General features: G+C 40.5%; 2 protein-coding genes across 6 annotated transcripts in view; one reads left to right on the top strand and one right to left on the bottom strand.

Moving 5' to 3' along the window:
* Positions 1 to 4,869, bottom strand: part of mical2a (microtubule associated monooxygenase, calponin and LIM domain containing 2a) — a 34,552-nt gene extending 29,683 nt beyond the window's left edge. For 2 of the 4 annotated variants that reach the window (XM_064336845.1, XM_064336848.1), the window contains exon 1: positions 4,047 to 4,869. The gene's annotated coding sequence lies outside the window, so the exon portion shown is untranslated. The remainder of the gene's footprint in view (positions 1 to 4,046) is intronic. The other 2 variants (XM_064336846.1, XM_064336847.1) reach the window with 1 other exon arrangement.
* Positions 4,870 to 7,377: 2,508 nt separating this feature from the next.
* On the top strand, positions 7,378 to 15,786 carry LOC135255539 (dickkopf-related protein 3-like). 2 transcript variants are annotated; one of them, XM_064336851.1, is made up of 8 exons: positions 7,378 to 7,448; positions 7,926 to 8,196; positions 8,703 to 8,828; positions 9,404 to 9,484; positions 13,220 to 13,312; positions 14,414 to 14,558; positions 14,999 to 15,155; positions 15,542 to 15,786. In XM_064336851.1, the coding sequence occupies exons 2-8, from the start codon at positions 7,996 to 7,998 to the stop codon at positions 15,609 to 15,611; spliced, it is 873 nt and encodes a 290-aa protein (XP_064192921.1). In that variant the 5' UTR covers positions 7,378 to 7,448; positions 7,926 to 7,995; the 3' UTR covers positions 15,612 to 15,786. The 2 variants fall into 2 exon arrangements, with proteins under 2 accessions (XP_064192921.1, XP_064192920.1); XM_064336850.1 differs by lacking the exon at positions 7,378 to 7,448 and having other exon boundaries at positions 7,596 to 8,196.
* Positions 15,787 to 15,920: the final 134 nt, after the last annotated feature.

Below are 15,920 nucleotides of genomic sequence, written 5' to 3'. Positions count from 1 at the left end.
CAACTCTGCAGGCGAGAGTCATCAGGGGCAAGTGATTCATGGGCAGGTGTGATATTAAAATTAGACAAGAGTTAAATTTTAGCTTTAGCATAATGAGGGAAAGACAGCAGTGTTTATATGAAGGGCCAGATAAATTGTTGGACGATAACATTTAGAAAGCTGTCAGAAATGAGATCCTGCTTTCTACTTAATCCTTAGCTACTTAAATCAAGATTTAGGCTATGCTCCAGAATGAGAGTAGTTTGTTTGACAAAAGAACAACATGAGAAAGCTCAAAGCAATGGGTTTTGAAAATGTTTTCAGTTCAGAAAGACACAAAATGCTGCGTTATATTTTCCCTGGACCCACAGGTATCTCAGTAGGTGCCATGACACAGCTCAACATTGCATTGGAAACAATGATTCAGCATAAAAAAACATGCCAGCTTTAAGTTATACATTACAAGACATGCGTTTGTGAAGCTAACATTGCATATGCAAGGTTGCACCTTGCACGTTACACTACGTGCAACAGAGCCAAAGAGATCCTTGATACAGCCTTTAAAAAATCAAATCAAACCAAACCACATAATTCTATGTACGTGCTGGCAATTCCAGTGAATCTGCTGTGAAACTTTCATTCTGTGTAATGAAAGTATGCACGAAACATTACTAAGAAAATTCCAATGTGACAGAAAAGAAAAATGTGATTTCCTGCTGTGTTTGTTGGAACTGGACTGGGCCTGTGCTGCAGCACTGTGTTTCATCAACACCGAGCCTGTATACTTTGTTTAGCAACAGGCGAAAGCAGCAGCTCATCCACAGTGATGTCCGTCCACACTAACCATGCTGTGATAGCCATGCAGTTCTCCCAGGACTCCCCTGAGAAGAGGGGCCTTCTATTCCCAATATGCACGAGACTCAGCCTGCCATGAGTTCAGCTGTCATAACATGCAGACACAGGAAGTAACTGCTCCTTCGTATGGAGGTGGAAAATAACAATCTGATTCAGAATGGTGGAAACTTCCTCATCCTCCTCACCACCCTGCCCTCACAAAAATTTAAATTACTCAAATCCAGACAGCAGGCTACAGCCAGCCTCAGACAAACACAACTGGGCTGAATGAATCCGAGAAGGACAACCAAAAAATACAACAAGCAAAGCAGAGACAAAATCTAAGGACCTAAATTCCATGTGTTTCACATATCATGAAAAGGAATTTGTCTTGTGACGATGTTGACTGTGATTGTCCACATTTCGGCACTCTACCTGCTCTGCTATTGTTAATATTGTTGTTGCATTACAAATATTCCCTCCTTTCTCAAATCCTTGGTTCCCCCTTGATCTGCAATACCTGCAACACTAAATAGAGAGGTACCTCAGAGCCTCAATCAGTGCTGAAGCTGTGGGTAACATGGCTCAGCAGATGGTCCGGAGACTGCAAACTCACTGCCACTGAGTGTAAGTATGCGTAAGGAAGTCAGTAGATCACCTGAAGACGGCAGGTTCACTGCCTCCTGCTGTGAGCGACACACAGCAGAGCACATGAAGGCTGCATGTTCACCGCTACTGTGTGAAACATGGCTCATCAGAGCACCTGAAGGCTGCATGTTCACTGCTACTGTGTGAAACAGACAGCTGACCACTGGAATACTGCATGTTCATTTTGAGCAGCAGCTCAAGGAGCAGGTTCAGGCAAAGGTGACTTAAAAAAGCAGAGCACCACAGACGGCTCCCCAGGGGGCCTTCAGAACAGTGCTGTTTCTCTCACTGCTCTCTCCACGTCTCTCAGTGAATTGCTATCAATCTAATGGCAACTCCTGCAGTTCCCACTGTGGCATTCCTGCTAGCTTAGTCCTCTGCAACGCCACGCTGACTGCCGTGTCAGTCAGTCCGTGTCTTAACTCCAGGAAACAGGAGTTACGTAACCTTGCTTTTTTGTGTTATGAAAGATCACGTGAAAAGTTGGATGATTGACACCCTGGGTCCATGGGACCAATGGTATGTGCTCAGACTGAGAATGTAGCAAGTTCATTGTTATCTCACCAAGCAACAGTAACGACTGCAGCAAGAAGTGCATTCTCTCCATTCACAAATACAGAAGGCATGCACATCAAAGAAAACTTCCAGGAAGTAAGTCAGGGGTGTCACTATTTTATTTAGAAGTGTCTGACTATATATTTAAAGGGTAAAACTTACAGTACAGCACACAGCTGCTACCAACAATATACCTACACATAATAAAAATGCTTCTAATTCTATACATTTCACAAATTCTGTTATATTGATACCAATTTGCGTTGATAAATTTTTGTTAAGGGCTGTTTGGGTACCATTATCAATGGTAACAAAGGCCATTATAAGTCCATCAGAAACAGACTGAGAGCCATGCACTTTAACCTCTGCACCACTTGCAGCCCAAAGCCACTACAGAAATCTCAGGGAATGTATTTTTTTAAATTAATTGTTTCAGGCATTTGTCTCATCAGCTTCCTTCAAGGATCTTTTTTTTTTCTTTTTTTGCATAAACTTTTATTCAAACTTAACCGACTGACATGACTTGTGCTTTCAAGAACTGTGGTGGAGCTAAGATTCGAAAGGAGCATTCAAGTTTAACATACTCCCTTTGAACAGAAATGTCCATTTACATACCCTGGGATTGGGACAATTAACAGAAAGGCAGTTTTGCCAATTAACACTGAGTAAAACAGATCATCTTGTGATTGCCTTTTTGTAGAATCTTATCATGAAGACAGCAAGGACTATTTATGTGTTTTATGTGTTTGTGAGGGACACACACATACATTGCCAAGTCTAAAAAGAGTCTGTTGACTATTTTGTGCCAGCACATCAAGCAGAAGAAAAACAAGACTAGGAAACCTAGTATATGGCTGGACCTAACACACGTGATGCGGCCGACCAATGGTGTAATTTCATAACTCGGCCGACCAATGTAACTTCGTCACTCAGTCAGTCACACACATTTGCGTTTGTAGGGCTGGCCCCGCTGTGGTGGTCTAGCCAACAAGGCTGAGGTGTGTTCTGTGAGACAGCAAGATACACAGAAAAAAGGAAATCGGTCTGGGCCATATGTAGTCGGGTTACACCAGTGGAATTTTCAACCTTATAACCTGAAGAATATATAAAATGCTCATCATCCACAAGAAAAAAGAAGCAAAACATAAGTAATCAGTTCAGATACATATTTAATATGGCACTTTCAGACCACTAGAAAAATATTCATTTGCATTTTTAATCTTATTTTCATCTTAGTTTTTAAAATAAAATTAACCTTAAGAATGGACAGCAACACATATCTTCAAATATGCGATACAGTGTTGGAGCCCATTCTTGAGAAATGTCATCCTCACTGCATGGGAACAACATGTTATTTGAATATTTTTTTTTAAAAGCACCCCTACCACAAAGAAAGCCTGTTTGTTTGTGCAGGCATGTTGCTAAAATAAAATAAACCCTGGTTCACTTTGGTAATATTGTAAGCATTGAAATGAGCATTACTAATATCCAGTATGTCTGTATACTGAACTGCTATTTTATCTGTGTGTCTGATGCTTAATATAACTATTTATGTACCAATGGCTGTTGAATAAGGTGTTAAACATTTCATTGAGTTGGAGGTCTTCAGCAACCAAGGCTTTAAAATATTTGGGAATCCCTGGGTCAGTATAATATCTAAGACACACTAATATCTTTATGTGCCCCTGCATCAGCATTATACCCTCCAATATCTGTTTTAATAGAAGCAAGCTAATCATGTCAAAACACTAAATTTGACTGTTTGAAGTCATGACTTAAACAGTGATTGGATTGCTTTATAGCAGTCCGAATGTACCATTGATAAACAATATAACCGTATTTGACCTGTTTTAAATGGTTGCAAATTCAACACAGTTTGAATGATCAAACGATACATCAACACACGTTTTGTAGTTAGGCTATTGTCTTCGAGAGCATATGAAAAGTTAACTTAGTATAAAAAAAGACTGAAGACATAAATTGCAAGATGTCATTCAGCGCCCAAGCAGTACAGAGGTCATTTAACTTACATTATCCGTCAGTGTCAGTTCTAAATGAAGATGACATGTGCCGTAATCCAAAGTCCTAAATTCGTCCCGTGAATAGAGTCTGTAAATTCAGGCTTTACTGAACTTTTTCGCCGAACACTATCTACAGCGTCTATGCGCGGTGAACTTTTTCATGAAGTCTTCCCTCCGTCAGTTACCAGGACAGTCTCTAGCCTATATGTTTTCACACTGAAGCTAGGAATACGGAACGCTGCCGCTCGTTTTTTGCGGTTTCTTTTTTTTTTCTTTTTGGAAGGCGGTGCTGCAGCCTTAAGTATGACGTCCAACACCAAGTTCGCAGACACTTCGAATGACAACCTGAGCTTGTCGAATCCTAGGATTATATGTCAGCACCGTTGCAACTGCATATTGCGAAGAGCTCCAGTATTAGTCCAAATTTCAAAGCGGCCTGTTCACTGCACACGGTCTATTCGTAGGATACACTTGCAACGAGACTTTGCCAGACTGAAGGGTACAGCAGTTTCTTAAAAAAAACAGTCTACAACTTTGTGTCGTGTGATTTAATTCCATTGCATTTTTTTGTCCTTATTGTTCAAATATGTGTTTTTCCAGTACATTAAAAAGATTGAGCGCAGGACAAATGTTGAATCTATTACGCATTATTCCAGCAATGTCAAGAAATTACAGAATCAACCGTAGTATTCAACCGGACTCTTTAGCTGGTGTTTCCTGTTAACGATACAAAACCTTGATTTTGCAAATATTCCATTCAAGTATAACGAGCTAAAATAGTAGTTTAGCATTGGAATTAAAATGTAGTCCAAAGTGGCCGACTTGCTTTCTTGCTTATAATTTGGAGACACGCCCTTAAGAGGAGTTGGCCGCTACGACAGTGCACGCGTCTTCGCGTTCCCACGTGGGATACAATGACACTGCAGACAAGATGCCGCATAAAAATCTGCATCTGCTCTATTAATCATTTCCATAGCAATCTCGTTCATGCGAGACTGGTCCTTTTATAACCACCAATTCTCTAACAATAAAACCACAAGCCACAAATACCTCTAAGATTTGGACCCTAAGGAAAAAATAGCACGATGAAAAAGTACCCTAATGATTATCCCTCATTTCCAGGCAACCAGCTTCATATTATTTTACGTAGGTGTGGAAAGTTTCATGTTCCATTTTGCATTCAGATGAGGTAGGTGATAACGAGATATACAGACATCGACCACCATTTTGTCACCCTGTCAAACCAATTTTTTTAAAAAGTTAATCTTATGGTAGCAGTCATTTTCTGAATTTAAAATTCTAATACACAAAACTATAAATTAGATTTGAGTTGGTGGCAGGTTATTACTCTGGGGTGGAAATTGCAAGTAGACCTACAGATCGGACATTTGCTGCACAAATGATTTATGTGCAGGGCAGAAACACACTGCTAATTATGAGGAATTATCAATAGAAGACACCTTTTTTCTTCCTGATATGTTTTGGTCTTCAACTGCATATAGTGTGCTCCATAATGTTTGACTCTGTACTCCACAACTCTGTTAAAATCAAACTGTGCACTTTAACCACATGTGAACTTTCTCAATTTTTATTAAAGATTTTTTTAAAATGCATTTGGTTTCACCAGAGAATGGTGTGGTGTTTACAGAGAAAGGTGTGATAAACCAAAAACATCCAGTGAGTAGCAGTTCTGTGGCCAAAAACCTTGTTAATGAGGATTATTAATAGACTTGTTCAACCTAACCAAAAGGCTGCATATGCTCAAATAACATCTTTTTATAACAGTGGTGTACAGAAGAGCGTCTCTGAATGCACAACGCATCAAATCTCAAAGCAGATGGTCTGCAGCAGCAAAAGACCATGACGGGTTCTTGAACAAAGCCTTTCAGGTTCTAGGCCCTGTGCTCTAGCAGTAAAAAAGGCCAACAGGTTGCTGGGATATATAGCCAAAAGTATTGAGCACAGATCCAAGGAAGTTATACTTATCTTATACAATACATTTGTTGGACCACACTTGGGAGTATTGTGTGCAGTTCGGGGGACCATACTGCAAGAAAGATATAGAGGCCCTAGAAAAGGTTCAAAGAAGGGCAACCAAATTGATTCCTGGTATGAAAAATAAAAGCTATGAGGAAAGACTTAATCTCTTCAAGTTTAGTAAAATGATACTTAGGGGTGATTAGATAGATGCTTTTAAATTTAAAAGGCAATTAACAAAGTGAACTACAAGAGATTCTTCAGGTTGAGTTCTCTTAGTAGAATGAGAGGGCATAAATGGAAATTAGCAAAACATAAATTCTGTACAGACATTACAAATAATTTTTTCATGCAGAGAGTAGTCAATGTGTGGAAAAGCCTGCCAGGTCATGTAGTAGAGAGAGAAATGCCGGGTATTTTCCAATATGATATGATGTTAGATACTATCAAGTTTGTAATGTAATCACAGCACTACGTACAATTTAGTCAGGAAAAATTATGAGCATTGTTGGACTGAATGGCCTGTCCTCATCATTATGTTATGTTATGACTAACACACTAGGCTTTCTTTCCATATGTATTTTTAAGCCACAGGAAACATCATCAATTCATGATTGTAGATATATAAAACATTTAACTGTGTATTTTTAGAAATATGACGGTTGGATATGGACCCCAAAATACATTGAAATGAATGTGAACCCACTTTGGTTGCACTTACAAGTAGCGTACGCTACACAAAAAACTACTTAATATTGGATGAAGACTAACCCCTCTGTGCACAAACCATTAATTGTAATTCATACTTAAAAATATGAAACAAATATAACATGAGATAATATTCCTTGTAGTTTAGAGAATATTTTGAGCAAATATAAGATTATATGACATCGCCATCTTGGGGCGGTTATGAGTAATAACAAGCCATACATGTATCAATACCTACCAATGTTGTAGTGCAACATTCCAGAGACTAGATTAGGCTGCTTCAGACATACAGTAATTATTTATATCGGATACATTTATGGTCCTTAATCCATTAATTGCATCATTATAAGACTCATTATAGCAAACCTAAGATCCTGTTCAGACCAAAAGTTTTCCTTTGATGTATAATGTAGCATATTCTCCCTTGTACATCCTTAAGTAGCCTATCCCTTATTGTTGTAAGAGCCTATAGGGGTGGCCAACCCAGGTCCTGGAGAGTCGCAGGGTCTGCTGGCTTTTGTTCTTACTCGGCACTTAATTGACCAAAGCAGTTGATTACACAGTTACTCACCTCACCTGATTTATTTTCGTTATTTATCAAAGTGGTTGTTGTATTTAAGGTGAAAACCAAAACTCGCAGACCCTGCAGCTCCCCAGTGCATAATTCTGAATGTATCTGCACTGTTCGCTCGTTGTCAAAACCCTATAAGTAGCCTATGTATGCAGGTATGTAAGTCGCTCTCAATACGTGCGTCCGCTAAATGCATTCAAGTAGGCATACTTGATTTGACAATTAACAAATGATGCCAAAATAAAGTTGAAATTACCTATTTAAATGACCTGTTCGTGGACGCAAGATGCATTCCCTGCACACAACTTGGGAAAACTTGGATCGTTCATCTAAATCAGTGGTAACCGACCCTGTTCCTGGATACCTACCGTCCTGTAGGTTTTCATTTCAACACTAATTTGCCACACCTGACTCTACTAATTAGGAGCCCAACAAGATCCCTTAGTTGTTGAATGAGATGCGCTTTACTAGGGTTGGAATGAAAACCTACAGGACGGTAGATCTCTAGGAACAGGGTTAGTTTTCTCTGCTGTAAATGTAGCCTATAACGTGAGGACTCTCTGGGGGCTCCAGTGGGTCGGCGAAAAGGATGCTACACGGTTAAAGTTCTTTTCCGCTTTTCTTCTCGTCAGAGTCTAGGCTACGCTAGCAGACCGTATCCAGGGAACTTGCTCTATAGACGTGTGTCCAGAAGGCAGGACAATGTCGCCCACCGAGATTATGCTTCGGCTGGCTGTGATCTGTGAGGTTCTTCTTGAAACGACCGCTTCTAAGGATTCAGACATGAGCCAGACCATAGAGGCTAATTTGGCTCAAGGACACGCGACTTTAAACGACATGTTCAGAGAAGTTGAGAAGTTGATGGAAGACACGCAGCATAAATTGGAGGAGGCGGTGCACAAGGTAATTCCGTTTCCATTTCTTCACTGTGCATAAAACAAAACGCTTTGGGATGCCCTTCTTTATCAAATACCATTTCCACTAAGGCTACTTTTATAACTGCCAACAGTTATGAACACTTTTATTGTCGCATTTGAGACACTTAAGAATATAGTACAATATATGGTTAAATATTTAAATGATTACTTCGTAAGAACATTCACGCAGCAATCTTTTTAATTTCAGAATTGCTTGCGTAGGCTAAAATTCATCTTGTGCTTATATTGCCATTACATTCATATAATGGCAATGTAATATTATCTCCCTGGAACTATCACGCATATTTGCGCCATAACTTTTTAGCAAAAAGGCATAATGCTAGGTGGATGTACTAATTTAATGTTCAGTGATGATACAACTTAATTTACAATATTAATACTGGCCCGAACTTCTATAAAGAGACGACTTGTCTGAGCTGAATCGCTTTCTGAGCCAACTCGTCATGCATTTTTTAAATGTCTCCTTTAAAGATGGACAATGAAAGCGCCAGACTGGGCTTTTATGGCCATGACCTGCCTTTGAGTTATCACGACGGAAGGATACATGTGAAGAAAGCGGGAAACCAATCCGTCTACACCATAGAGCAAACTGATAAGGTATTATCAATGCATGCTTAATGTGCTGTAATTAAATGATTTAAAGTATCTAGCATTTTTTAAAAGCAAAAAACCAGAAACAGTCGGTTTACCTTTTTTTTCTTCTAACTGAATTAGACTACTACCTCTTACATTGATCGCTTCAGGTGAATGTTCTGCAGTATTTTGATACTCTTATTTTGAGCCCAGTGCTGTTTTACACTCTACTGGCCTCACAGTTGCTATAGCCCTTATTTTCCCTTGCATATTGTCATTAAGATCCTTTACAGATTAATTTAGTAAATTATGGACATTGACATGGGCATGTGAAGATGAGGAGTGGAAGGTGAAATATGACTCTTAATTGAACCATATACAATGACATACACAGTCCTGAGACTCCCAGACATAATAAATTACTGAAAGGACTGGACATATAACAATTTGGACTATCTGAAGCAAATTCACCAAATGGAATATTAAAGACTTTGGAGCAAGCTAAAACAAGGGTTCCTTGGGTCAGAGTGTGTTGTCTCTAAAGTAGATCTAAATGCCCATCAGAATAATTATATCTTTAAAAAAAATATTACTTCCAGGAAACGGACAATAGAACTGGAGCGACTCACTTTTCCAGGACCGTGATCCAATCCAGTGGCAGAGGGAATGAGATTGATTATGTGAGTTGTGTTCCATCTGCCCATTGTCTTGGTGAACTTGTTTGCACATCACTTCAGGTGACCCTATACGCTCGGAGAGGCGTGAGGTGAACTTGTCCCCTTTTCACTACAACCTCCTCAGTCAAACTGGGAAGGTACAGTCTAGCATAAGCTTCCTCTGAAATGTCCAGCACACGTTTTTCAGAACACTGCTGTATTTCTATATGTATTTGAATACAATCATATTGTCTGTGGTTTATAATATGTTTTGTATGAGGCATACATTTGTGTTCCAGTTATCCAATCAGTGTTGTGTGCTTGATGTCTTTATAATTAGCTCTAAACATTTCTATGGTGTCTTTGTGATGTTTACACACAAGTCTGCGCTAAACATCTCTCTGGGTAATTGCCGACCCTCTCCCTGGAAGCCTCAATCCACAAAGAGGTTTGTAGGCATTTTGTAGTTTTTTTTTTTTTTCTTTTCCTTTTTTTTCCTCTGTAAGAGGCAGCAGCATTGGCCCAGTGTCTCTTTTAGGTAATGGTGACCTTCCTCCACAATAAATTACATTAGTGACATTCTTATTTGGACGATTATTATCCTCATTGTGTCTTATGTTGTGGAACTAATGCTTTAAGCTCTACACTGAATGTGAGATGGAGTGGCTTGTTCTCACCGCAGTGCAGGCTGTGTCCAGTATCAGACCTCCACCTCTAACTCACCCCATTAGCGTTTCAGCACACCAAACACTGCCATGCAGTTGCTATGGTAACTCATACAGTAAAGCTGAGTCACGTTTCCTGCTCAGTTGCGGTGCGTTTGGTGCCCAGACTATGGTTAAGCCAGAGTCACTACGTACATTATTTGGAGCGGATGAGTCACATTCATGCTGTTCTGAGGTTGGGAGAGGGGTGGTTTATTGAGTTGCATTTGGTCATGTGTCCACGGCTTCTGCCGCTTCTGATCCAGGACCAGTTCTGAACGGGTTTGAAAATGGTCACTGCCAGTTTCCCAATTGGTGACTATATCTTTTCTGTGTGAGTAACTGCCTTATTTCCATTTTTGGTAACTGCCTTATTTTTAATATCAGCAACTGCATTGCTTGTTTCAATGTTGGTTGACTAACATGCAGGCAGTGATTTCAGTTAATTCAGTTGCAGTGGATTTGTTGATCTTGACTACAGGCTGTAGATGAGTCAAGCCCTATTCAAAGGAATCTGTGGAGGAGGAGAAGCTACAGGGCCTTGCAGTGAAGGCCTGTTTCTTTTTGATCAATCATTGTTTTTAATGCTGAATTTATTAGGCCTACAGCATGATTTTTCACTTATAGACAGGGGTTAACCTCCATTTTGCTAGTGCTAGTACAGGACTCATAGAGAAGCAGGATATTGAATGTTTATTTTAAGATTTAGGAATATGTGATTGTTTCCCCAGGTCATTTCCGTTATATGTAAGCTGTAGCAGGATCCATTACAAAGTTAGGAAGACTAAATACTAAATAATTAAAATCAATACAGTAGCACAGATGTATGCTCATTCATAGCTCTGGTCCAGCAATAAACAGGCATTTGTTTTGTATGTCTTTTTAAATAAACAGAACTTAATCATACAGTCTGTGCTTGGCGCTGTATGGAATGCAGTAAACACACAGAGTTGAGGCACTGGGCCTGTGACAGAGATGCAGTGAGACATAAAACACTGTGTGGTAATCCAGCGTCTGGAACATTCCTGGATAGTTAAAACACCTGGAGACACATGACATGTGAAACGCATGATGGTGCCTCCCGCTGTCAGCATTCTGTATGGTGATGTGGGGGTGTGTTCTGAAGATAAGTCGCTATGCTTGCCTTATATGGGAACTTAACTCTGGTCTCTCACTCCACGATACAGTAACATTAGCTTAGCGCCGAGCTTAGAGCCTGCTGCAAAGGTACCAGCATCAGCCAGTCTAACAGGCAAAGCCACTACATTGGCTCACCATAATTTTCCTAAAAACTTCCTATAGTATTATACTTGTTTAGGAGTATTGGAGCCACCACTAAATTAAAAAAAAAATTAAAAACTAACATGAAGCAAAAAAAGAGATTGAGTATTCAGCTATACCGTAGCCACCTGGGTGTACATGTCTGTAGAAAATGTTGACACAGAAAAAGCAAATTTTAACTATTTTTGGTAGTTTTTTAAGAGAAAAAATGTAGGATAAAATTGAAGAAAGTTTCATACAAGAGCTGTAAATACTGAGCCAATAAAACTACTGAGCCAGTAAAATTGTATAAATTGTGTGTTATGTAAAGGAAATGTGCACGGCTGGTTAAGATTTGTAGTGAATTGACAGATCTCACATTATTTAAGGATATGACTCTTTCTGTGGATGAAAGCTTTGTTTAATATGTCTGCTCTACTGTCTCTTTGACTGTAAATCCTGTGTGGGTCATTCAGGGTTACCCAGCTCAGCAAAATGGAAAACGAATACAGAGGCAATATATCTCCTCTGTCCCTAACTGATGTATGTAGCAAAGAGCAGTGGTTATGCAACAGTCACCGCCAGCCACACAATCGCATTCTTCATGCATACCACCCATCTTACAATAATGCTTTTTTTAAAATTTCAATTTCAATTTATGATATATTTATAAAGTCAATTAAATGACTGAATGAGTGCATTGAACTGAAGTAGAATTAATGTTCCTGCACCTTGGGGTTCCCTGTTCCATGTGTTTCCAATATGTAGCTCTCCTCTGTTTGCCACCGTATCAATTTAGTAGTATTTATGAATCACAATTTCAAATCAGCTAGACAGTATATTGTGCGGTTCTACTCAGCTGAGCTCTGAAATTGATTAACTGAGTCTGTATAGAGCAACTGTGTGTGCTGAGACAGTGTGCAGGGTGGTGGGGGGGGGGGGTTTCTCACTTAAGTAATAGTGGGCTGCCAGATCTATGTAAGAGTACATTCTGTTTGTCTTGGCTGCCCCCATTCCCCCCACCCTCCCCTCCCACCGACACACTGAAGTATCTTTCTGTTGTTTTTCCCCGTCTTGTCCCCCAGTGAAGGCTAGAATACTCTGTAATATTGTACTGAAGGCTGAAGTAGCAATCATGGTTAGATGCCTTACTGGAGAAAAAAAGCTCTTTCTGTGTGAAGCTGCTGTTGATTATACTTCATTCCTGATCCCAAGATTCCAAATCTCCCTTTGGAAATGTTCCATTGGAATTTCCTGACCTGAATAATTCCACGCGTGTCACTTATCCTGGAACAGATATCTCCTGACCACTCCTACAGAATACTGAATTCCTCAGCATTTGCAAATTTTATTTAAAAATGTGCTTTAATACTTCTAGATCTATTGATTGTTCGGAAGTTATATTCTAATTCACTTTGTGATTAATATATTTTGACAATAGAATAGTTTTCATGTTAAAGTTGCTGTAAAATCTAGGCCAGTGTGACAGATCCTCTGTGATGTTCCTCCATTCCTGCCTGCTTGAGGGCTAATCAGAGGTTACTTTTGATCGAGAGGGAAGGGCATGCGTCTGGAATGTAATTGCTGTGTCTTACCTGGTTACTGTGGCTTGGGAAGGACCACCCGAGTAGTGCCTCATGCAACAATGCCAATAGCAGTACAGACCTCATTGTCTGTCCATGGAAAGCGGGTCCAAATTGAATGACCTTAAACCTCATTTGAAGAGTGAGGATTTTAACCCGGGCTGGTCTGTGCCCTGGGACCTGGCCATTAACGGTGCCTCCCTCCTCCTCAGAGATGCATCGTCGATGAGGACTGCGAGAAGGGCAGCTACTGCCTGTACGAGAGGCTGCAGTCCAGGTGCCTGCCCTGCAAGGCTCCCCGCACGGTGAGTGCTTTTCGGCGGCGCCTGCGTCGCTGTTGGATCACAGACACCTCGCATGCGTAGCTTTACCCACTCAACACTGCTTTATTCAGGGGAATTTCAGGTGCCTCCCTCTTGGGCTTGAAGGACCCGGGCCCCTGGGTTTTTTTGCTTGACATTTCTGTCCCTGTGATGCTGCTGACACCCAGTCAGTTAAAAGGGCTTTCTTTTGGATTCTTTCTTTTCATTTATGCGTCTTATGTTCTGCATTTTCCAAAGAGTTGAATTTAATGGCCTGTTAAGGGTTAGGGAATAATTTGAAAGGTTATTCCTGCTGAGAATTTAGTATTAATTTATTTTTACATTCTGGTAGAAAATGTTTACTGTGAAGCACCGTATGACAACCTAATTATCCAGTGCTACACAAAATAAAGATGAGTGGATGCACAAAGGGTCATGCATTACTGTGACAATGCAGCTCAGTTAAAGTGGTGTAGAGCAGCAAGGCTGCAGGAAGCACACATTAACTGTAATTTGGAACAGCTTGTGCTTGGTTTCAAATTGCACTTTTGAAATAGCCTCAGCAGTTTCTTCCCCCTCCTTTACAGAAAGTAAGAGAGAATGGTAAGATTGTGAGGTAAATATTAGACTTGGGTTTTGGAAAAACAAATTCCGTGCACAGGAAACATGTGCTAGCAACCAAAACATCCTTGAGTCAGAAAAAAGAAAGTTTAGAGGGAACACAGGAAATGACCGTGTTACAGAATGTTTTCAAAAAACACTCCAGCTCAATAGGTCCTGTGAGAAAAGTTCTACATCAAAGGTTTTAGTGTTTTCTAGCAGACAGCCAATGCAAATTATTGGCATCTTGTGTCCGCAAATTTTAGTGAGTAAGAGAGAACTGGAATCAGGAAAGCCTGAGTATTAATGAAATGTATTCCTTACCTAAATTTAAATGTACAGGTGTTTGTAAAACTATTTGTAAAACTAAGACTTTTTTCTTGGGGTGATTTCACACTTGTCTTGGTCTTTCTCACCAATCAGAAATGAGACATTAATGTCACTGAAATGACATTTAAATTCACTGTGTTTGTGTTGCATGCATGTGCACGTTTGTGTTTTCAGAATTGCACAAAGGATGAGGAGTGCTGCGCGGGACAGCTGTGTGTGTGGGGTCGCTGCTCTAAGAAGAGTGCCAAGGGTGCGGCAGGCAGTATCTGTCAACACCAGAGCGACTGCAGCAATGCACTCTGCTGCGCCTTCCACAGAGGTACAGGGCTGCCAGCTCTGGGATCGTTTGACTGTGCCTGATAAGTGATGATGGAAATCCAAGTTAAATGGGGGCTGACTCTCTTGGGAAACATTTCCAAAATAACAGAATGTTTCCCACCACTGCCTTAGGACATGACCGCAGACAAGGGGAAATAAAGTTTTTCTATTTGCCTTAGAATGAAGGTAAAAAAAACTAAGTACCAACATTTGTTTCACATTTAAAAACCAGTGACCATCTCCAACAGAATGCACACGTCCACAATATGCAGGATATGAAATCCTAAACTCATTCTGAATTTTGGCCGGTCAGAGCTTCCAAAACATTCCTCAAGATTTTAACAACTGCTGCCAGGCCTAGAGCTTGCAAAATGAAGCAATCCCATATAAAAGAATATGGTCATTATAATGATGTCCACTGTTATGCTATGGCCTGGCCAGACCTGCTGTTTCCAGTGTGCACCCGCAAGCCGAGAGCACGTGAGCGCTGCCACAGCCAACCCAACCACCTGATGGAGCTGCTGTCCTGGGACATGGAGGGGGAGGGGCCTCGGGAGCACTGCCCCTGTGCCAGGGGGCTCCAGTGCCAGCCTCACAGGTACAGCTTTAACACAATCCACATCACGCCCACAGGAAGCCAATTAATTCCCATAAGATATGTTATTGACCTTAAAACCCAATCAGACGTGCCAATGATGCGATCATACTTTTAAAAATATGCCATTTAAATGATTGGAAACACTGAGGGAGAATGGAGGGGAAAGCTGCTCTACTTGCTTCAATTCAATACTCAATTCAAGTACAATTCGTGAAGCCTTACCATTTATTGAACACCTCATACATGCATGTACTCTCGAAACTTTGGAAGATTTGAGCTGTAATTTATGGGTATTGCAAACCCCATAGAATATGTTCTATAACCCTGGACTGTGAAAATTTTATGCAGTATAACAAAATCCCCTTTATTCATTTGCCTTCTGACAGACAAGGGTCCCGGTGTCTGCGGCACTCTTCCAGTGACGATGTGACTCGAGATCCTCTGGACGTGGTCTGACCTCACTCCCAATCGACTCCGCTTGACCCCGACGCACCAGACAGCCTGTCTGGAGAGCATGTAGAGATTCCTCTCTTAAAAACCTCATTCAGTATGCACTGTTTTATTCTCTTGCCCTTTAAATTCATGTCCAGTGTCAGATGAATTTGTAAAATAAAACTTGTTTGCTCTCATCGCCCATCGTGAAATGCCTTACAGCCTGTGCAGCATGCTCCAGTGTGTCAATGCATAAATGTAACTCGAGGGCTTCGGGTTTTGACTTTTGGGTTGAATTCCGTTGCTCTCGCACAAGATCCAAAAAGCACAACA

This window comes from Anguilla rostrata, chromosome 5, assembly GCF_018555375.3.
Source record: "Anguilla rostrata isolate EN2019 chromosome 5, ASM1855537v3, whole genome shotgun sequence".
Lineage (NCBI taxonomy): Eukaryota > Metazoa > Chordata > Actinopteri > Anguilliformes > Anguillidae > Anguilla > Anguilla rostrata.
The sequence above is the reverse complement of the archived record's forward strand: the minus strand, read 5'-3'. Positions and strand labels throughout refer to the sequence as shown.